Source organism: Gambusia affinis, linkage group LG01, assembly GCF_019740435.1.
Source record: "Gambusia affinis linkage group LG01, SWU_Gaff_1.0, whole genome shotgun sequence".
Classification (NCBI taxonomy): domain Eukaryota; kingdom Metazoa; phylum Chordata; class Actinopteri; order Cyprinodontiformes; family Poeciliidae; genus Gambusia; species Gambusia affinis.
In genome coordinates, this window is record NC_057868.1 from 29997291 (window position 1) to 30020848 (window position 23558).

Sequence of the window (23558 nt, forward strand, 5' to 3'; positions counted from 1 at the left end):
TTCCCACACTTACATTCTCTGTAGAATGGTTCTAACAGGATGTTTTATCTTCCCCCTTTGTGAACTACATGAACTAGGTGCAAAGATAAAAACTTGCTTTTCCTTTTCTGCCGCTCCCTTCCACTCCTTTCCCTACTAATAAAAGACGAGCTCTAACTGAAGTTTTTCAGAACGCCCGGTGAGCAGCTTGTAGAAGCAGTTTGCTGTGTCTTCCATTGCAAAAGCTTGGTTGAAAACTAATAAACGTTGTCTGTGGTTCTTTTGTATATATAGGTTAAGAAAAATACCTATTAGTGATACAACCACCTGAACTCAAAAGGACCAGTTCTAGATAAGGACCTTACTTTGCTCTGCTTAGGAGCCACACAAGGAAAAAACATTCAGGTGAGCTAACTGTTTATTGATGCAGAACTGTTCTGGTCAAAATATTTTATTACTTTATTATACTTTTGCTTTATCTCTTCTAAAGTCCTCAACTGAAAGCAGGACAGGGCAGGAAGCAAAACTGTTTTTTTTAACTGTCATTTTTATAATTTAGTTTATTGCGTAATGTTCTAGTATAATTTTCCTTAGCCTATTTTCTTTCAAAATTTTATTTTCTTAGAAGGAATGTAAGCAGGAATGTGACTAGACACTTCTAGGCATTTAAACGTGTGAAAAGCCTTACTTAGGCTCTTTTTGTCTTCTGTCGGAGCAATAACGGCTTTGCAGGTTCATGTTTGTTCAAAACATTCAGTTTGTATGGACTTCATTTGTATTCATATTATAGAACATGTACTGCGTCTTCTAAACCTCAGAGTGAACTTATGAAATTGAAACTGGTCATATTGTAATCCAATCTATTTCACAAGTTGTGAAGCATTTCAGTAAAAGCAGTTTTTTCCAGCATCTTACTTCACCTTCACCTGGTGAAGCAAATGTCTTATAACATTTTTTTTGTTTGTTTTCAGGGCTTGGTCTGATCTTTTCCAGTGCTAGAACAAAGTTTGTTTGTTCCTAAATCCCACCCAATAGATGGAGTTACCACCTCGACCTACACTGTTCGACTTCAATGGAGTCTCCATGACCAAATACTTCACTGACAACTGGGTTAACATACAGAGCTTCAAAGCAAGGCCAGATGATATTGTGTTGGTGAGCTATCCGAAAGCAGGTAGGTATTAGAAATAGTTTTATCTTTGTTTCAAAGTCCCTTTGCTTTTGTGCCTGATTTTGCAACAATTTATCTAAATGTCATGTGTTTTATGGCTCCAAGGAAACACGTGGGTCTCCTACATCCTGGACCTTTTGTACTTCAGCCAAACATCACCTGACCGACAGAACTCAGTGCCACTTCATGAAAGAGTGCCATTTCTGGAGTTCAGCATGCAGGGGTTTCCCTCTGGTATATTTCTCTAAAAAGTGACTTGATAGATAGATTAAATTCTAACTCATTTGGTTTAAAAAAAATGCATTCCTTTATCAGGAGTGGATGAACTGAATTCAATAAACAGCTTTCCACGCATTATCAAGACACACCTTCCAGTCCAGTTTCTTCCCGAATCCTTCTGGGAACAGAATTCCAAGGTTTGTTTATTCCAAATACGGAACCCTCCAGAATTGTCTTCTGGAAAAAAAGAGCACTTAGTCTTTTCATTTACCATTTCAGAAGATTGAAGCAAACAGGAAGAAGGATCTTTGACCATTTCGATTTGCAGTCTCTTTTATATCATCCAAAGTCCTGAGTCCTCTCCTATTCTAGCTTCTGTTAATCACAGCCAGAGCTTTTTTCCATGACTTATTTTGGTAATGAGTATCTTTCCTCAGTTAATTTGGCCTTTGTGATAGCTTTATTTTTCAAAAAAATAAATGATACTGGATATTTCAAATACTTCTTGATGCATTCAACAAGGTTCACAATGCTTTTGGAAGAGAAACATCACAGGTTCCCCAACTAATAACATTTTGTTAGAATGGGATTATGGGTAGTTTCCCAAAGTGGCATCAGAAAGGGGAAACCCAATAGTAAAAGATCAAAAATAAAACTAGCTTGATTTGCCAGAACAAATGTTCTGCAGTTATTTAAGGGTTTAGTGTTCCCATTGGTTGAGTATAGACTCTCCTTGCTTGTTACTGAGAATTTTGAGGGGCAGCACTGCACTTTAACATAACACAGAATCTCATTTTCTCATTTTAACTGGTCAAAATGCAATAGGTTCCTCCTAGAGCAATACGTTAGTACTTCTGCTGCTGCCATAAATTGGTACTTCTCCCTAATGATCTTTACTATCATGCAAGGACTGCTTGTTACTTAAAAGTTCAAAGAAAGTTCATCTGACTAAAACAAACAATTCTACAGTCCCAGCGGAGATTAGAAATACATCTTACATTTTGATAGCGGAACAGAAAATGGGGTTTTCCTTCCACACTTGCCAAACAATCAGTAGGTATGCACACGACATTTAATGATGCTATTTAGATTTGGTTACACCAAGGTGCTACTCAATGCTGCAGCAAGTTTTTTACTGCTTCCTGCTTAAATGTGCCCGCATTAACGTATCTTCAAATTAAAATCCTTCAGTGATTTTTAGTGATATTATGCTACCACAATCAAAATTTATTCCCAGATTCCCCTGCATATCATCTCTCTTAAATCTGAACTTTAAAAAAAAAATCTCCATAATGTTTGTCTGATTGCAGATCATCTATGTAGCCCGCAATGCAAAGGACACAGTTGTATCTTATTTTCATTTTGACCGCATGAATAAGGCCCAGCCAGAGCCTGGAGACTGGGACAGTTTTCTGCAGAGATTTGTGGATGGAAAAAGTGAGTAACAAACTAATGTGAGGAATAACTGAAAACAGAAAGATAATTTTGCTGCCTATGACATGAATTTCTGACTCCTTCCAGTGGTCTTTGGTTCCTGGAACGACCATGTGGGAGGCTGGTGGGAGAAGACAAAGACCAGATCTAACATCCTGTACTTGTTCTATGAGGATCTCATTGAGGTGGGAGGTGTCTGTGTTTCCTTTTGTCAGTCTGTAAACGCAAGCACAGCATAAGAGGGGCTTTCTCTGGTAGGATACTGAACGAGAAGTCAGCCGGATCTGCTCCTTTCTGGAACTGTCGCCCACCACGGACCTAAAGAAAGAAGTAACAGAAAAATCTCTCTTCAACAACATGAAACACAACAAGATGGCCAACGGCTCAGCTGATGAAGTCTTGGATTTCAAGATCTCACCTTTCATGCGCAAAGGTCAGCTGTATTTTCCTCCTGACCCCAATAATTAAATTGTAGTTTTCTCTATTCCATTGGGTTGAACTGCTGGGTATTTGGAATGCTTTTTAATTTTAAAGCAGTTCATTTTGTCATTCAAATGTTCTTAGCCAATCATTTTGTTTGGATTTTTCAGACTATTGCATGTTCCTCAACAAAGTCTTTGGGAACTTTAGCCAGAACACAGACTCCTTACCAAGTAAAAGTTCAATGAGTTTTATTAGCAGCATAGAAAATGTGCAAGATGGTCAGTAACTTTTCACACGTTCAGATTTTAGGTCAGACTCTCAAAAAGATGGTTAAAGTGAATGATCAGCAGAACAGACTGGAAGTTTTGAAGAAACAGGAAGTGGTAAAGATCCTAGCAGAGGTGGTTTCCCTAGAAGTTCTCTTTTGAGACTTAGTCTTGTCTCCTCGGGGTTGTAACTGTTCGTGATTGGAGATTGCCCTTTTACCAAGGATCGTTTTGCCAACAGGACTGCATAGAGAAGAGAACTCTAAACAGGTAGGAATGTGGTCAGGTACTCAATCAGGGGAAATATCAGCCAGAAGGTGAACCTGTTTTGTTATTACCTGAACTTTGCTTCAGGTAAATCGGATTTGTTTTAACCAATAAAAAAACTGAACACTACAGCTGAACCAAAATGTATTACAGCAAAAAAAATGTAAGGATCGGCACCAAATAAAACCAGATTATTTAAACTCATTTTTAATTTTTGAACAAGATAAATGTTATAAAGTTATGTATCATGTTCTCCTTATTTGGTAAATTTATATTAAACGTGGCACAATGGGGGCATGTGCACTTTTGATGCCCACTGTAAAAAGTAATCAGTGAAGTAGAGATTAATACTATAATCATTATTTCTTCCTTTTTCTTTTTAGGAAAGGTTGGTGACTGGAAGAATCATTTCACTGTTAAACAAAATGAGCAGTTTGATGAAGACTATCAAAAGAAGATGAGAAATACTGATCTCTGCTTTCGAACAGTTCTGTAACCGCCCAGTAACAGTATTACCACCGAGCACAAATAAAAACAATCATAAGAGCTTAAGGATTTTAGGTTTTTATTTAAGTTCATATGTGAAAAGCAGCAGGAAATACATGAACAAAGAGTTCAATGAGCAAAGTAAACAGACTGCACAGGGAACATTATATGTATTTTCTATGGCACATACTGCTTCACGGGACAACCCTGAGGCAGCTGGAGGAACCACAGTGGCCATTCAGACAAGTCCTTGTACAGTGAAATAATACCGGCTCATTGGAATGTCGACAGCAACAAAAAAAAAACACACTGCACTGTAAAAAAATACACAACAAGCATCTCACATCAGTAGGAGGTGCTGCAGGTCAAACAAAAGTAATCAGAAAACGAGTGATGGACCATCTGCAAAGAGGAAAAAGGCATCAGTAACTAGACTTAATGACAATATCTCTAAATTCTTATTTGTCTAACAATACTTACTCAAAATGCAATGAGAGCAAAAAACAGATTCAAAAGAATAAACAGACTACACATGGCTCAATAAAAATGTCTTGTATGGACAAAAACAAAGCAAAACTCTACATCCAACAAACTTAGTTTATCGAGACACTTTATAAAACTTGCAATAATATAGCAGTCCTTTCTATAATACTTCACAACTTCCTGTTCATCTCAACAGGTAAAATCATCTGCACAGCTCCTGAGCGCTATCTGCACTCAGGTTGGAGTCTTGTTATTTCAAGTTCACATAGCTTGAAAGTATAAATCAAACTTCTTTACCCTGTAAGCTTAGTTCAAGACACTAAAATTGATGCTGAAGAAAATAATTTATGTCAACAAAAGATGTTTTGTTCACAAAGTTGAGAACAGTAAGTCTATAAATGTATGATTGTGAGCCAAAATTAAACTTTTAATTTCTAAATCTGTTGTTAATATGGACCCCAAATGTGACTACAGTTGCAACCTGATCACAGAACAGGGGTGCATTAAAAGCAACACATATTCTCAGGTTTAGACTGTGTAACACGTATTTTAGTACACTTCACTTGCATAAATGACAAAAGTAGTGACAAAATTTTCCATAGATAGCTTTGCTATCTGGTATTATATAATCAACTAAACTTGGCTGTGTTTTATAGTAATCCAGATTGAATTGGTCTGTAAGGAATTGCATCTGAAGCTAATTTTAAAACTTGTTTACATATGGTAATTTGCACTGATCTGAATATAAACTGGAAGAAACTTACTTGAATAGGAATTGAATGACCTTTTTATGACCTTTGATGGAAATTGGTTCTTTATAAATAAATTCCTGGGTTTACATGAGGCAGGAGGACTACTGATGACTAACAAGTCTATTGCCTAACTTGAGTACAATTCTACTAATTTATATATGCTGGCCCCTTTTAAATAAATTAAAAATTAAATATAATTAAAAAGATAACCATTTATTGTCTTACCAAACAGTTACTGTGCTCTTAGTCTAACAAAGTTATCAATGTGTGTGTGTGGGTGTGTGTGTGTTTTTTTTTTTACATTATTCTTGCATATGAGGAAGAGTTGAAGGCAAATCCATGTGTCCTCCGACTTTCATCTATCAATCAGTTTGGGGGTTAAAAACAGGCTGAGAATTGACACTTATGAAACATAAATACTTTCTATCTATCCAGAATTTTTTCTAAATTTGAAAAAGTATTATTTTTAAGGCAAATTTATTTGACTGAAATTTATTTTATCAATACCTATGAACTAAATTTAAAAACCAAAAATCTGATCGACTCCAACCTGAGCTTTTAGAAATGCCACTTAAGATTGTCCTTCACAGTAACAACTATATTTCAAACACAACTTTAATCATGGACACTAGAAAGGACAGTATTTACATTGTGACATTTTATCTCTAAAAGATAGTAGTAAAATACGTCAGTCTAAACAGGTAAGTGCTTTGTCACTGACTCAGGTCTAATAAGTGTTTTGAGGTTCAAGCCAAGCCAGTCCTGTGTGTTGCAGCCCTGCAAAGCTGTGCAGCATATAATTAATTCAATACAACTTATTTGTTTAAAAATCTGATTCAGATTCTGCAAAAATGTACTCTCAAAGGCATTGATTATTAATTGTTATCCCACAAGCGTTGTTCTGCAGCAGCCTAAGATAATAAAATACATCAAACTCAAGGGAATTCAATATGGTATCCTAAACAGCTACAATCCTCAGCAGCATGGGAGGCTTGTCTGGTTGTTGTTCACAGCCTGTGTCTTTATGTAAGCAGCTTTAACTTATAAGACAAAACAAACAGGTACAACAGCGACAGCAAGATAAGAGCTTACACGTAATCTGCTGCTGAGTCACCATGATACAAATGCTAAGACCCTAGAGCACAGGAACCAGTCATGATTATGTATGGCACATGTTTACATAACAAAAGTACATAGAAAAAAAAAACTCTAAAAAAATTTACAACCAATGATATGCTTAGGAATTCTTTCATGGAAACAAATGGGACCTTTAACACTTAGTCACATTACAGAAAGTTGATCCTTTTAAATCATTTTATTAATTTCATACAATAAAAGGAGAATTACCACTTTCATCACTAATCTTGAGCACATCACATAGCTGCTAAAATGTTTCCTCATCTAATATATGTCTGGTCCCGCAAAAGTTAAACTCAGAATTGTGCAAGTGTGTTTCCACTTTGCAACCCAGATCCTATTTTGTCGGACCCTCCTGTTTTACTCCACATGTGTGTTGCGTGCGTTTCTACCGCAGTGTATGAAACCATGTTGTTTATTCTGATGCCGACAGGATCAATGGAATAACACTGACTGAAATCTTTTTCATCCAGTATTTGGGAGAGAGGCTTAGGTTACAAACGGAAATCTGAAAATTTCTGTAATACATGTTGTCACAGCCCCTACAATTTAAAACTCATGAAAGCTGCTCTAAACTTTGTCAAAAAGTGCAATGGTGTCAAACTAAACAAGTTTTGTCTACTCAAATTTTACCCATATTTTGATCTGACCATGAGAGGAAACCAAGCTGTACTTGGAAAGTGGAATTTCAAGGTGAGATGGAATAACAAGAATGTCTCCTAAAGTCGGAATTCCAACACTGCAAGTGTAAGGCAAAGAGCAAACCTGCTGTGTGCATCCACATTGTAGAGAAAGTTACTGGTATAAACTTTAAACTAAGCACTCCTGGATATATGTATCTTATTAAACCAGTCGGACAGTAAGTGCTTTAACTTATCTACTTTTTAAAATGTAAATGTATTGTTTGAATGCATAAAATAGAAATATATTATCAGCTTGTTTTGCTAGCAGTAGATGGCACCAAAACAAATACTTGATAACTTTTGTTAACTTTGTTAACAACTAGAAAGCTCTGAACCTGGTTATGATTTCCTAGTCCGAGTTCCAGTTTCAGAGTCAACCAGAATAGCCCAGTGTACTATGTAGTTATTTCACAGTGGCTACACTAACAAAGGAAAAAGAAAAAGAATTCAAAATTAAAGATTGTACTTCATATTTTTAAAAACCTAAATTATTGAAGGAGTAAGAATAACACATGCTTAACAGCAATAGGATGCCTGATTTCTATATAACCTAAAATTAATTTGTAAAACACACATCACAGATTGAAGTGTTTGTCTCCAACCAGCTTTACCTTTACAGATGAACAAATGCAGTCAGTATTTGCTAAAAGTCATCTAATTTATCTTTCCATTAAGATTGGGTGATTCTATTATTGTATTACAAAGCACTACAAAACACTGAGATAGTCATTGAGTTATTATTTATCTTATTTATTTATTTTTTTACCAGAAGATTTCTTTCTACTTTTGTACGCTGCTGATAATGCTCTGGCTCTTGCAGTGGAAATGATGGGGGTAAAAAACAAACTGTCCTGGTTCCTGAAAACGGTTCTTGCAGTGGAAATACAGCGTATGATAAAATTATGTGAGTGAAAAAAAATGGAAAAAGCTGTGTGGGTGGCGTGTTAAAAATGTTGTATCTCCCAGTTACAGTAAAATCCACTCACCTGGTAAATCCTTAAAATAAAAGGACTTTAAAGATAAAGGTGATGAGCTTAATACCAATCACCTAAAGTTTCTATTAAACTGCTTCCTATTTCTAAGCCAACATGAGGACATCAGATCAGATCTCCCCTGCATTAATCTGAAACAAATGTGTGAATATCTGAAGTGCAGTCACTGGTCTTTATGTCCATTGTGTGGTTCAAAGGTCTATAATTTCACTGCTGACACTGGCAGAATCATCATGTCGACTCACTTCCAGGTAACTGCGTGAACCAACGGGTCTCCCAGATCTTGCTCGTGCCCTTTCAGAATCTGGGGTGATAAACGGCCGAGTGTCATCCACGACATCCTCACCCAAATTCCCTGTAGATGTTCTGGAGGGCCGAAGCGACACTGGGCAAGACACTGACGAGGGAACACTGACCATACCATTCCCAGCCCACCTGTGACCCTGGTGGGATGGTGTGGGAGGAGCAGTCACCTGCCTGCTGGGTACGCTGCTGAGAATGCTACCACCCAGAGGCATGGAGGACTCTGTTGGGGCTTCGCTGCTCTCAGAAAGCAGCTGAGGATCACTGTTTCTGCGAAGCCAATGCTCCTGGCTGATCCCAGAGCCCGGAGAAGGAGTCTGGATTACAGGATGAAACAGACTTCCTCCTGTGACCAAATGTTCTCTGTGCAGAGCCTCATCAATGCTGCGAGTCAGATCAATAGGGGAGGGTGGCCGCAGGTCAAATTCATAGAAAGACAGAGATGTATCTCTGTCCTGATCCAGGCTACCACTCACTGAGCGATGTGGAGGTTGACCCAGAGTCTGCAGTCTCAGCAGGGAGCTAGTGGAATCCTCAGATATGCCTCTGTTCTCGGGGTGGCCCCCATGGTTACGTCCATAATTGCTGTCTTTGACCAAGTGTGGCTGTGCCATATCCTGCTCATGGCTCTGGTTCCTAATAAGACTCTTGCTGATATCAGCTCCAGGTCGCTCTTGTCCAGCCCAGTTGTTTGGTACCTCTCCTGGTCCTCCTGCTCCCCCTGTTCCACCTCCCACACCATTACTTTCAGACTTCCTGCAGGGTTTACCTCTCAGACTTTGGACTATCTTAGACCAGCATGTATGTCTTTGAGGGGAACCAACAGACTGACCAGGAATTGGGAGATCCACTGTGCTGCCATCTTGCCCTCCTTCCTCCCTTGCCCGGCATGTGACAGGCCTCCAGAACACCCAGGATCCCATTAGTAGTAGGAAAAAACCCCAGGTTAGTTCCAGCAGCCGAGCCCAGAATTGTACCAACCACCATCCCCAGTTGAAACGCGTCCTGTCTCCTAACAGTCCATAGAGCCACAAGGTAGCGTGGACATGCAAGCAGCAGCATAATGCTCCAAGAACTGCACAGACTGCCAGCACTCTTCCCAGAATCACTGCTGTTTTTTGGCTCCCCGTCCAAGTCTTCCTCCTGGCCTCAACAGGAACACTGTGATGGGGAAGAGCAGGGCAGCGTATACGTGAAAATACATAGCAAAGATAGCCCAAACAGATACCCAGGCCCCAACATAAGGACAGGACCTGTAGGGTTACGGGTACTACAGGAGACAGAGCTGGAGACAACAGATCAGCAGCTAACAGTAGTGTACACTGCAACACAGTAAGCACAGCCACCAGAGGGGGGTGCTCTAAGGTTGGAGGTAACACACTGACTTCTGCCACCCTCAGTGCAAGAAGTACTATTGACGCCTGGGCCCACACCAAGAGGTGAAGAGGCAGGTTGTAGAGGGCTGTAACTGCTGTGCGAGGGATGATGCCTCGTGTCCCATAAGGGTCGATGAAAAACAGAACTGCCCTGAGGCCTCCAGCCAGAAACAACAGAGCATTGGCAAGTCCAAGAGCCCCACGATGAGGACAGTTCGCTCCGGGGGACAGAGTCAGGCCAAGGGCAGCTCCAGCAAACAGGAGTAGGAAGAGGCTTGCTGTGCCATAGACATGCAGTTCCCAGGCAAAAGCCAACGTGCGGCTCAAATCACCCCAATAAAGAAGTGTGCCATTCATAGAGGGAATGGCACTTGAAGATGGGGCTGGATTAAAAGTGGAGTGTGGTGCTTGCTGTGGATATCCCAACAGAACAGACCGGTTCCTCTCGTTCTGATACGTGGGGCCAAATCTGGGTCGGATCACAGGAACAACACTGGTTGTAAGAAGTGAAGAGTCCCCTGAAAGGTAGAACATGCCTTTGGTTAGTTTTTTTTTTTTTTTTAAATCACAACAGAGAGATGTTCAACTATCTTGAAGTAGAAGAAATCAGTGAAAGAGCATGAAGTACCGCTGAGATCCACTAGAGGGGTGCAGCTCACCATCATAGAATAATACATCTGCAAGAGCTTTTTAGTGAATAGAAACTAAGATGCACTGCTGAAGGTCTGTAATGCAATGTTTTCAGAAAGTATTCATATCCACTAGTTTTTACATTTTGTCTCATTCCAGCCACAAACTTTTAAAACAAACTTTAGTTTGTTTTAAAATTTTTATGTGAAAGACCAAAGTAGTAGAAAAACAAAAGCAACAGGAAAACAGGAAAACTTTTTTATTTCAAATTAGTTAAAACTCGGAATGGGGCTGAAACATGCATGTTATTATAATATCCATAAATTCACCCCAGTGCAAGCAACTAGCTGAAGAATCCATCTAGTAAATACTGTAGATGTAGGTAATTTAATCACAGAATAAATCCAGCTGTTATGTGTAGGCCTTGGAGTTTTTTTTAGAAAACATTAATGACCAAACAGCACTATGAAGACCAAGAAACATACTGAACAGGTAAAAAAAAGATAATCCTGTGGAGAAGTTGAACTAAATGCATAGAATTAGGACTGTAAATAATGATTGTTTTAGTAATTATATTATTGATTATTCAGATGGTAAATTGCTTAATCGGATTTTAAAAATTGTCAAATCTTACAGAATTTTTGTTAAGCATTTTTTCTGCAATATTAGAAATGCACATTATTTTTTACAGAAATTATGTAAGGGCAAATCTTTGGCCCTTGAGAAGTTTTGGGTAGAACATATTTACAGAGGAAGATTTTTTTTCTTAATAGTCAAATGCATAAATGTTTTGGACAGATTTGGCTTAATTACTGCTCTCACTGTGTTCTTTCAGCTAACTAGCTTTTTTAGTCTATACTCTACTTAATGATTAGTTGATTACTAAATTAGTTGACCATTATTTCAATAGGTTGAGGTTGTAATACCACAAAAGCTTAAGTAGTATGTACAGAGAGGTCTGTAAAGAAAGACAAACCATCATTATACTGTAAAAACCATCTCTAAATAAATTTTAATTAAATTGAATCAGCTAATTTTTCTATCCTTCTTGGTGAATATGGTGTTTATTTCAGAAAACTATATTTGGTCAAATAAGAAAATTCCAAACCTAGACCACAGGTTGTCAGTCTGAGCAAATAACTTTTAGGGCATGTATGATGCACTAAAAACAACCACAAAGGTGGGCAGCTGGAATCACTGATGAATTAAATTTCTTTCAGAATTCATGTGGTCATTCTTGCTAGAAAGAATAGCACTAATAAACACATCTGAAATTCAGAGTAACTGTGTGGCTTAATTGAGATTATATAATTAACAAGAACATCTTTATTATGCAGCACAGCACAGTATCACAATAAATTTATATCAGGCAAGCTCTGCGCCCATTCAAAGATGAACAGAATGCCACATGGGACAAATTTGCATCTCTCTGTTTATAATTTGCACATTATGACTCAGGCTCCTGTTTGCAAAGAGCCCTTAACTTTATCCAACTCTAAGAACCTGGAAACACCCAGTTGTATTATGATCATCTTCAGTGCTAAGATTTCTTCTAGTTTTCTTTTTAAGGAAAAACAATAAATGTAGCCATGAGAAAGGTGATCTTATAAGCTTTAAGCAATAGAATACCTGTCTTGATGGCTTTATTGTAAATCATCTTTGCCCATTTTTAATGATAAGATGATCAGTGGTAAAACTTTCAAACCTTTAGTCACTTGAAGTACTTTTTGACCGCCAAAAGACCTCCATAAAACTGACAGACTGATAAATGACTCACTCCCACATAGGTTTCACCCTTTTGTTCCCTCCCTCCTTCCATCGACGAACTCCTGGGCCTCACAAAGTAAAACTGCTTTGTATACACATCTCAGACACGCTTCTTTATTTACATAAAGGTATGTTTTACTTCCTTCAGCATTTTTACCCCAAACTGGGATGAGGTCCAGACACATTCCAGATGTGCCGATCACATTGCCCATCTGGGCACACTTAGGCTCACCTCAACCCTTTTGTTTTCTCTTTAAAACTGGGACTACATCATATGTCAGGAAAGAAATAAAATATCAAATGACCCTGCTAAAAAACTAGTTACAGGTATGAAAATGAACACAAAAACTAATACTATGTTATCATACCAAAGCATAACAAAGCATTGGTACTGGTATAAGTCACATTAGCGTAAGCTCTTCTAACCTCATATCTAACCCAGGTTAGAGGTTAAAGGGTTAATTCCAGAAGTGGTTAAAATATTCCACTGAAAAATAGTACAGTCCTTCAGTAGGGTGGAAATGAAGTTTACATTCTTTATTGGTTTGTTAAATCATATAGAACTTAATATGAATGTATATATCAGTTATTTATCCTGTAGCAGACATTATCATATTTACTTTTGATGCAATTGTGCTAAACAGTGAGAAACAAACATTCTACCACCTGTAAAGCACCCAAATACATGGAACTAGACAATACACTGGCTTGTGTGTTGAGTGAAAACTAAAGGAGTGTCTCCCGTCACAGCTTCTTAAAAATTCCAATTGGCAAGCATGCCTGTTAAGAAGCGGAAAAACACATGAAGTGGATTCTCAAGAACTGATTATGTCATCCAGGACGTTACTGTGGAATACAGTCTCTGCTGCCCAGATACTATTATCGCTGTCATAACAGTGATGAGATTGTTTTACAGTAACAGTCCTCAGTCAGAGGCCTACTCGAATTTGTTGCAAGACTGACTGCTTCTGGAGATTCATCCTGCCCACAGCATCACCAATAATCACAGCAAGTTTTTGAAAATACATTAGTTCCAATAACATTCAGTTCTCTTTTTGGTTAAATAAATTATTTTGGAATTTTTTTAAATTTATAAATCTAAAAATAATGTATTGTTAAAAATTCTTACAGCAAAATTAAATTCACTGGTATTTGGTATTGTTTGTGTTGCCATTAGAACCATCTTTAACTGGTTAGTTGGGCTCACAAAGCCCTTTCACTGGTACTTGGGGAGTTGAAAGCTGAAACGTTTTGGAAAAACTGCCCTGAAGTAATCAGCTGTGAGTATGCTCTTCGTCAAAGTTACTGCATTATACTGTTTATCACCCGTGTATTGTGGTTACCAAGTAAAGATAAATAAATCTTGCATACTGTTTAGTCATTTTATGCTCATCAGACAACCCCGAGTGCCTTGGACTAACCTATGTGTTGTTCTTTTCACACTAAGCACTGCTGCTTTAACTTCCTAATATGGGCTTAAAAGGGAGACGCTGACTTTGACTGAACTGAACTTCAAGCAAAAAAACAGCTGTAAAAATGATCGGCTAAGAAAAGCATGGTTATGTTACCAGTAATGCCTCCCTTTAAATGTACTGTGACTGTCTCTTGAGTTCCATGTGTAATGTTCCTTTATTTATTTTTCACTGTCTCGCCTGCCTTCATCTTTTTCTCTCTGCATTTGGCTTTCATCTCATCTCATTCTCCATACACCTTTCTTCTCCCACACCTTTCCCCTCTGTCTACTTTCTCCGTTGCATTACTTCCTCTCAGACCCTATTTGCTTCCCTCTTGCCCTTTTTCCTTCAGTCCAACCCACCCACTTCCTCTCACCTCTTGCTCATACTTTAGTCTCTCACTTTGTTGACCCCAACTACAACCCCCCTTTCCATGGAAAAGCTTGTCTCCTTTTCCCTTCCTTTGAAGCCTTTTCCAGTAAAAAAAGGTTCCAGCTGTATAAATAATTATTTTCTGAATGATCAGAGGACAAAGAAAACTCTGAAAGTGGTTGTAACTGCAGAACACATAGATTCTTGTTTCTTACCTCTTGACGGCACAGTAGTTCTCGATGTATTTTTTCCTATTTCTGCTGTTTTGACACTTTGAGTTGTAACTGTCAAACCAGCCTCTGGAATAGGTGGAAGACCAGTTGTAGATGTGTGGGTTTCTTGTTCTGTTGAACTGTTTGGATTTGGACCAGCTGGGCTTCTGTTTGTGACAGGTTGTCCTGCAGTCTGTGGCTGTTTATCAGCGGAGCTTGACGTGGGTTTGGGAGATGTCACAGCAGAAGAGCCCTGCGTTGGCTGAAGTCTGTCATTGGAAGGGTGATTTGCTGCAAGTGTACCTAAAAATGGAAGACAATATATTTTGAGACATTCAAGTGACATTTAATACCAACTTCAAAAAGCTACGAAACTGTTACATGCATACAGTGATAGCATAACATACATAACATTATGACTAGTGAAAGGTGAAGTAAAAATGTATGTCTTTAATTGAAGATCTTCAGGTGTTCACCCAGTCTGCAGCATGGGCACCCAATGCTCACTTATGCTGAGTTAAGGTTAGCCAGCAGATGAACTGCTGTAGCTTAAATAGCTGAGATTCAAATTTTGGTAGAGAAAAGTGTCAGAATACACTGTGCATCACATTTTGTTTCATGTGATATTGCAATTCCACCCCACAAACCAGTTGGGGTGAAATTAGTCTTCTATAATGACTCAGACCTCTGCCACTAATCAGTGAGGTGTTGATATGTTGAAATTCCCCAAATCCCAATTTAATCCAATCCATCCTGAGGTGGGCAAACAAGTCTGATTCGTGGAACTCCCACCTCACAACTTGAAGGACCTAAAGGATCCCTTGCTAACATCTAAGAGCCACATCTGACCTTAAAAGACTTTGTGGATTTGATGCCTCAACAGGTTAGAGATGTTTTGGCAGCAAATGGGGGACAATCATTAGACAACATCTTTATGACAGGTGGTCATAAAGATATGCGTCATGATTAAATATCTTACCTGTTAATTCTGCTGCCTTAGGCTGTGTCATTGTAGAGGTTGCACTGATTGTTGTCAACCAAAACAGGTGAGTCTCATCATTCTGATAATCCAGTGATGATATTTCTTCGTCCATAACTTTGGAGGTCATGGTCTGCGCCTGTGGTCGATACTGAGCCATCTCCTCAGCAACTGTTGGCTGATGACCAGTTGATTTCTCCTCTGCCAGAGCTCTGCCTGATCCCAACCCTTGAGAGTCAACATCCTCTGAGCCTTCGATTGATCTCTCTTCTGCAAGACTTAAATGGGTTGGCAAAGAGGAAAAAAGTGGAATTGTGGCAGCTTCTTCCCTTTTTAAAGCCTTGATGAATGTTAAACTAGCTGTGTCAGTCCTGGGTCTTGAGACAGTTGGTTGGGCTGCAATTTCCCCCCTGGTAAAATTCTGTGGAGATTGCGTAAAAGTTAAAGATGGGTTGAGCTGTGTTGTTGGTCGGATCATCCGATGCTCCTGCTCCACTGCATTCAAAGCTGTAAACCTTTCCCGGATCGTTACTCTGATGGGAAGATCGGTGCGTCCTCTGGGAGGCAAGGAAGGCCAGAATCTAATTGTCTGCTTGGTAGGTGAAGGTGGGTTCCTAGGCAAGTTCAGAGTTGTGAAGGAAGAGGAGGAACCAATGATGGTCTGTGCACTGGATAAATGGAAGAAGAATAGGTTCATAGTATGGAACAGGAGCAGCTTGAGAGCCATATTCAGCAAGGAAGCGAAGAGGACCTTCAGGGAATTGGGACTTATTTGTCACACCATTCTTCCACTGTTGGGGAAAAGAAGAAAATACACAATAACTAAACAGAAATAATTACAGAATTAGGTTTAAAAAACTGATCTGTTTTTAATTAATTTTGTTAGAGTAATCTTAGCTTTGGAAATGCACACAAAGAAATTGTCCTGCGAGTGGAATTGGGTGAATTCAGTACGGCAAGCTGCAATTGATGACCGGTTGTTTAAAAGACAAACAGATCTTTTTTCTGATGTGAGAGAGGGCATAATTTTTTTCTTGGAAGCAGGGGCAACACTGTAGTACAACAATAAAAGCCCATCCAAAAGGACAGTAACCATGAATAAATACATTAAAACAAAAAAATACATAAAAGTACAAATGTCAGATCGGCAGTACATCCCCATAACCATGTCCCTTCACACACAATACACCCTCTACATACTACTCTTGCTCAACGTCTGGACCTCCTGTTACTCTGTCCAGGCCCCACTAGTCTGCCATTTATCAGATTAATGGAGAGTGGTACCAATGAATGTTTCAGATGGTAATATTTGCACAGGGGAATCCTGAACCAGAGTTCATAAGAACATATTCTGATGCGAGCACATGTGATCCATCAGACAAGATGCCACCTTCAGCAATTCTTTCTGACTTAAAACAGGAAAAGATCAAACTGCTCAGGCCAGGAGCAAAAAAATAATAAGGTCATGTATCTTTTGTGTTTGTGAATATCTGGTTTCAACTTTCTGTGGTACATCAAAATGACAGACCAAATCAAAATGAAGGGAGTCACAGATGGTTTCAGTCAGTGACAGATGGGTACAATAACGTTTTTCCTCCTATCTGTGCCTTAAAACATTCTTTGGGAAAATATCAAGATTATCTCCTCCACATGTCTTCTCCGTGGTTGCTTCTAAGTAGGAAAGCTTATTTACAAGCTATCTGAGTCGTGATGCCAGAGGTTGTGAGGCTGACTGTCGTATTTCAGAAAGCCAGGTGACATGCACCTCCCCCAGGCCCTTGAGGACTGTGCATTCTTACAAGTGATGGAACCAAACAACTGCCAGTAAAATCCCGCAACACCCATCTTTTTGTCCTCCAACTTGCATAAATCTTTCTCTTTCACATCAGTTTCTACCTATGACTCAGAGTGAGAGATAACCTCTGGGAACAGTGTTGCCACAAAGTAAAACTTAAGCTGAAAGGGAGGGGGAAGCTCAGAAAATAGAAATCAGTGGCTGTGGGAGATTTTATTTCACTGTGAATGAGTCACCCTGCATCCATTCACATCCATGATGATTAGACCTCAGAAAAGTTACTGTAGTCACACACAAGGGTTTGCTCATGTATTCTGGGCTTCCAAACATGCTTAAGGTAATCTGTGTGAGTATATGGAAAATGTGTCTGGGAATGTGCAAGTGAGCATGCAGTTTATACATGCAAAAAAATCCAGTTTGAAATTCTCAACACATGCTCAGGAAATTTAAATCTTGTGTTTAGCGAGTCTATACAGTGGTGCACATGTATTCCTGTAAACATCAATGTGTACAGGAATACAACTGTTAGAACATCTCACTCTCCACCCACTCACAGTAGCCTCAATGTTTTTTTCCTCTTTCAGCTACTTCATTTTCTGTCGTTCCATTTTCAAAAAGAATATCACTCTCTTCCTCTGTCTTCTTCTACCTTGTTTTTCAGCTTTGTGTGGTAGATAATATCCAAATTATAGAGGCAGGAGCAAAATAACTTGAATGCAACGCCAGAATCTGCTGGTATTTTGAAAAGAGAGGAGAAAATACAGATAGAGAAGCACAGAAGGTGAAAGTGGCTTGATGTGGCTGATAGCAGAGGGCACAATGAGGCAAGCTGATGAAAGTGAGGAGACAGGCAATAAAATTAAGACAGAGAGAAGTATGGAGGGATACAAATATAGAACAGATGATGAGGGAGTCGGAGAAGCTTGTTAATACAAAGTGACAGAAACACTGTCGCTTTTATGATATTTCCTAAAAGTAAGACATGGATACATGGAAACTATGGAGCAGGGTGAACTGGTTTGATCAAATGTGGTAATCAGTACAGGAAGTTATGCAAAAAGAGAAACTGCAACACAGTTCCACATGCAGGTGTTTATTCTCAACTTACTTCTTTGGTAATGGAGTATGTTACACTATTTCTACCTAGATAAAAAGGATTTGAGTGTAAACCTATGCTCATAAATACGGGAATATGCTGAAACAAAGCAGAGATTATTGAGAGAAACTCTTGGGTGCTATTTTTGAAATGTTGTCACAATTAATCTATCTCTTTTCCAGAAGCCAAAAACAGAGCAGAATGTTCTGGTCCACTGGACCAATACAAATAAGAGTGAATTCAGTCTCAGCTCATCCAAACAGTTTGAATTTGGTGGAAAAAAAAGACAAATCATTTCAGTCAAACACAACTAATCAGCCTTTCTGCTGTCTGCTTCAGTACGCTGTTGACCAAACGTCATTCATTCTCTTGACCCTGACACATCTGTGCATACTGCAGCCAGAATCCCTCAAACAGTGACTAAAATACACACACACAGGCTCACAAATAGAAATTACGTTCCTCTGAGACTGTTCACAGGGGGGACAGCAGATGGGTGAACGGCCTGAGTATTTTTATCTTTGCGAAGCCCACGGGGATCTCTGAGACACTTCACTCTGAATTTAAAATGCAACATGGTGAGCATGTCGTCACTCTTACTTGCACAATGCATGCCTTGTTTGATGCAGAAAATGCCCGTGGAAAAAAATCCAACTGTACAGTAGCAGGCAGCAATCTGGAGATTACTATAAACTCCTAGCCCACAGTATATACTGGCTGTTATACAACCACATGAGTAAGTGATGCAGCAGCTGCTACTAATCAGTTAATCGTCGCAGCACTGATGTCATGTCTACACACTCATGTTGTAATATGACGAGTGAATACACAAACTTTCCATAAGAAATCTGGGAGGTGTGTGTGTGGATGTGGGTGGGGCACACACAGTCAAGCTTCTGCAGAGGCTCCCTCCCACTTGCAAACATTCATTTTCTTTTTACCAGATTTCAGACAGGATGACAGAGTGTGAAGTTTTCATTGGTTTGAGTGAGTCTATCTGTCTGTGGCCAGTCTAGGATCAGTCTTCTTAACTAAGACCGATCCAAATGCTTCTCATCAACAATTTGGTGAAGGTTGTGCTGATCCTTAGTGAAGGTTTGAGGACAACACAGCTTTCTTAGCACAGAGTACATGAAGTACCAACACGGAAGACAGAAAGCCGAGTCATGGCTGGAATCTTGTTTACGTAGTAATTGATTGGATGGCTCCTGATTAAAATCACAATTTTGCCAATTGCAGACAGCAATTTGGCAATTGCCTTGCACAGCTGCTAGTACTTAGACCTCTATGACTTTCTGTGTCCTCCTATTAAAGGTTCAGACTTGATTTTATGTGTCATAGACCAGCAGTGTTTTGGTTCTGCTAGTGAAATTGGGTACATTGGAACATGTCTTGGGTTTTTTGAAATATAATATATATATATATATTTTTTTTTATCTAAACTGTCAGAAACATGTGGAGTGCAGTAAAGTACAAAAGAAATGCAAATATTAACATTAAAAAAGGCAAAACAAAACATGCAATTTTCATAAGTAGGTAATTTTCCAATAGTTCTGTTAATTTAATGATCTCACTGATCAGTGAAGAATAGACATGTGTTAGTCAAGGCTGGCTGGTGCTGATTTCTGGTATTCTTTCAGGTGCCAGCTGGGATTTAGCAGGATACACCAAAAAGAAGTAAAGAGTAAAATAAAAGTTACTGGTTCTTGATTTGTAGATTTAGATTTTGTATAAAACAGAACATTAAGGAATTCTAACTTTTTAGTGAAATAACTGGAACCATAGCTATTATTACTTGGACTAGTTTTCTTATTTGTTGTAAAGGTGGTTCTAACAAGCTTAATGAGGAGGAAAATTTGCAATGTTATTTAAATGAGAAAGTGTCCAAAGAGCATATATAAATATAACAAAAGAAGCGGTGAGAATCAGGCTATTAGGAAATACAAAGACATAAACATATATGAATCTAATGTAAAGGGTCACTGTTCTCTGTGGTATATAACCGTAAAGCATTCCTGCTCAGCCATCAGCTAGCTGTGCAGATGTATAACTTGTTTGTACTTTATCCTGACTGTGGAAACGTGGGTGTGTTAGGAAGTGAATGTATGTGAATACGTGGGTATGTGAGAAACAGGAAGAAAAGGGAAAGAAGGAGCATGTGTGGTTGTGTTGGAATGTGAGCCACGGGGGAGGTCCTTCCATTAACCGTTACAAAATTCCACACCTTGAAATAACACACGGTTTCCAAATAGCTCCCACTGTATCACATCTCTACCAGTACAATTTTAAAAAAAGAAAAAAACATGCCCTTCACTATTTTGTTCAAGTTTCACTGTTAGATCTCGAGACATTTGAGTTCCTAACCTAGAAAATTGATTTTCCAGAAAGTTTTCCAGGTGAGGTCACAGAACATAAGTGTCAGACCAAACTGATCCCTCTACCCCCACACATGGAAGGTTGTTAAGAAGGCCTCCCAGTGTGCATGTGTGTGTGTGTAGGGAAGGTTGTGGGGAGTCAAAACATCAGAAATCGACCTCACAGGAGATGTTGAAAAGAGGCTCCAGAAACAGTTCCGGATGTTTTTGATCATTGATGGAGAGGATGTTCCAGTTAAAGGTGATGGACCCCAGAATATCTCTAAAGCTCATCGGGGAAGTGAGCCACTGATCAAAGGCGGCAACCAGGATATAACAGTGGCACCAATTGATCAGCCAAAGAGCAGAATCAACCAATTTTCTCTTGACCTGCAATTATTGGATATGACTTCCACTGTTATCAGGTTATCAACCAAACCCTTCACTTTAATAGAATTTTTTTACTTTAATAAAAATTAAATGATGGTTAACTGCTTCAGTGCATAAAGGGTAATCTTGCAAAGCTTTAATTTTCTGTTTAGCAAATTGTCTTCCCTCAAACAGGAGATCTGCAGAAAATTTCTTTCTGTTTTATATGTTAAAGTTGTCAGTGAAATCAAGTGACTGGAGAACCATGAAAAGAATGTTCAGCAGAAATTTTAAAATCTTTTCAACCTTGTTAGGACTCTGATGTTTTAATTAGCTCCCGCGCATTGCCAGAAACACATCCTGAAAGATAGCAAGTCTGCTGACTTTTTGAGACGGCTTTTGAATCCCACTAAGCCACAAAGACACTTTCAGGAAAATAAATTACAGGCATCACAAGCCATAAACCTTGCAGACTACAGAGAGTTAACCACAGCTCTTCTTGAACCCAAGACTCTAATATTGTTGCAGCTGGATGCAATAAAATTATGTTGAGGTTGCAAACAACTTGTCAGTAAATGAACTGTTGGCTGATAAAGAGAAGTGATGAGCAAAATTGGAAACAAACTCATCAAATAAAGAAATTAAGAAATGTGCCAACATTTGTTTTTTATTTATCTGCAAGTGCAATGGTAAATGATGAGCCCAATTCAGTTTTTTATTTCATGGTTCCTGTTTGGCAATGCACAATGACTTAGTTTAATCCTTCAGGCGTCTGAAAGGGAGTTCCTTGGACTCCTACTTACACCCTTTTCATCTGAGAAGGGATGAGCACATACATTTTCCTTGTGTTTATTTTGGGTTATTGTTAATGAAGGAACACATTCAAATTACATGTTTTAAATGGGAAATATTTGTTCATAACTTAGCTGTGTTTCAATTGTATTTTGATATGGCTATATTTCTGTAATTTGATTCATTTTTCAAATTCAAGTTTATTGAGCATGCTTGTGATTTCATTCCTTTATTGTAATAAGTCAAATTCAGAAATGGCAAAAAAAGGTTTCAGACTCAAGCACTGTAATTGGTTAAATAGGCCTTATGTATCGGACCTAATAGTGTGCTTCAAATCAGTTAATTTGATTTGAACTACATTAATATTGCTAATATTGGTCCCACTAACTTTGGTAATATTGACAGACTAAACTCTGCACTGAAATAATTAAATTTAGAAACTATTTGGCGATTTTCTATTAATTGGCTGATGTGTGTACTTTATGCTATATATAGGTAGATATACAATGATTTATTCATTTATTGAATTGTGACACTTTTGATCCTCCATAATCTTTCACAGCTCAGTTTTATTAGCCAATAAATTCCAAGCCAGTCTAACTAAAAATAAACACTAACTTCGTGTGACCTAAAAATGAGACCAACAAACTTTGTTCTTCAAGACTTTGCAGCTTTCATTACACTCTGCGGTAACAAAGTAGTATCAGGGTGCCTTTGTTAACTATTAATGAGTAGCAACGCCGTTACTGTCCTAACATCGGTGGGGGCGCTTTTTGCGGCACAACACCGGGTGAAATTTGTCTTGTCCAGCCTTTCCTTGGCGCCCTTTAGGATGGAGATTGTGCGACCACTAATCAGGAAATCATAATAACAATACAAAGCTGAAGCCTTTATCAACCACCACTGAATGAAACCCGGGTTAGTAGCGTGGGAACCTGAACCTGAACGGTGAGTCGGCCCGGCACAGGTAAAGGCAGCGTCACTACAGTATCAATGCGCATTGAATCCCCGCATAGCGGCTGCTACGCAACTGTCGGTGCCTGGAAGACGTACCTGCAGCTCTATCCGGATCCTTTCAGATGGCGTCTGTTGCGGCAGGCTGGGGGGAGGTCTAAGGCATTTTGTGATAATGGCAGAAAAATGTAGTCTTCCCCGTTTTATCCGAAGATTATAACCACCAGAGCTTCTTCTATGTCCAGCTATCTTCTACTATCGATGCCTCTTCCCTTAACCACGAGCTACTGAAGGGATATACGCCCCCTCCGTCCTCTTCATCTCACTCCACATCGCTCCCTCCCTCTCACTGTTTTTCCTCACAAGCGGATAAACACGACTGCTTTACCTACCAACCGGTCGCCTGACACGGCTCTTACGCAACAGCGGGCGGATACTTCTTGACTGTCATTCCATATCTACCTGTTCATACAGTTGAACCGAGGGTACATATGATTGTCATCGTCCAACTGAGCGTGGAAAACCACAGTCCAGATTCTTAGCGGTGTTTCTTGGAATCTAAATTAAACTCCCTTTATGAGTATTATACCTGCATAAGTATAGATGGAGATTCATTATAGATGTATATTCCCCCACTCCTCAAGTAAAAATATACTCTTACAAGAAAAGCACATCTGTGCAACAAATTTTTTTAAAATAACACTTTAGAAAAGAACATGGTGAATACAATAAAGAAAAGGGCAGATTCATCTCTCTTTGTAATTGGGACCTTGACGTCATCAGAGGTTCAACAAAGTTGCTGCAGTTCAGTTT

General features: G+C 38.9%; 2 protein-coding genes across 4 annotated transcripts; one reads left to right on the top strand and one right to left on the bottom strand.

Annotated features, from left to right (window-relative positions):
- The first annotated feature begins 54 nt into the window (after positions 1 to 54).
- On the top strand, positions 55 to 6339 carry LOC122834877 (cytosolic sulfotransferase 2-like). Of its 2 annotated transcripts, XM_044123513.1 has the most exons (9): positions 55 to 178; positions 274 to 384; positions 951 to 1153; positions 1256 to 1384; positions 1466 to 1566; positions 2680 to 2806; positions 2891 to 2988; positions 3062 to 3236; positions 4143 to 6339. In XM_044123513.1, the coding sequence occupies exons 3-9, from the start codon at positions 1015 to 1017 to the stop codon at positions 4253 to 4255; spliced, it is 882 nt and encodes a 293-aa protein (XP_043979448.1). In that variant the 5' UTR covers positions 55 to 178; positions 274 to 384; positions 951 to 1014; the 3' UTR covers positions 4256 to 6339. The 2 variants fall into 2 exon arrangements, with proteins under 2 accessions (XP_043979448.1, XP_043979447.1); XM_044123512.1 differs by lacking the exon at positions 55 to 178 and having other exon boundaries at positions 185 to 384.
- LOC122834753 (proline-rich transmembrane protein 3) lies at positions 4308 to 23206 on the bottom strand. 2 transcript variants are annotated; one of them, XM_044123477.1, is made up of 4 exons: positions 22845 to 23206; positions 15386 to 16176; positions 14410 to 14709; positions 4308 to 10489 (listed from the first exon to the last, which is right to left on the bottom strand). In XM_044123477.1, exons 2-4 carry the CDS (start codon positions 16110 to 16112, stop codon positions 8484 to 8486), a joined length of 3033 nt encoding a protein of 1010 aa, XP_043979412.1. In that variant the 5' UTR covers positions 16113 to 16176; positions 22845 to 23206; the 3' UTR covers positions 4308 to 8483. The 2 variants fall into 2 exon arrangements, with proteins under 2 accessions (XP_043979412.1, XP_043979420.1); XM_044123485.1 differs by lacking the exon at positions 22845 to 23206 and adding an exon at positions 18877 to 18986.
- Positions 23207 to 23558: the final 352 nt, after the last annotated feature.

Coding starts and splice junctions, on each gene's coding strand:
- LOC122834753 (XM_044123477.1), bottom strand. CDS start 16,112: ATGGCTCTCAAGCTGCTCCTGTTCCATACTATGAACCTATTCTTCTTC. Junction 14,710..15,385: donor TAAGGCAGCAGAATTAACAG/GTAAGATATTTA, acceptor TTCCATTTTTAG/GTACACTTGCAGCAAATCAC. Junction 10,490..14,409: donor AACTACTGTGCCGTCAAGAG/GTAAGAAACAAG, acceptor TCTACCTTTCAG/GGGACTCTTCACTTCTTACA.
- LOC122834877 (XM_044123513.1), top strand. CDS start 1,015: ATGGAGTTACCACCTCGACCTACACTGTTCGACTTCAATGGAGTCTCC. Junction 1,567..2,679: donor TCTGGGAACAGAATTCCAAG/GTTTGTTTATTC, acceptor GTCTGATTGCAG/ATCATCTATGTAGCCCGCAA. Junction 3,237..4,142: donor CTCACCTTTCATGCGCAAAG/GTCAGCTGTATT, acceptor TTTTCTTTTTAG/GAAAGGTTGGTGACTGGAAG.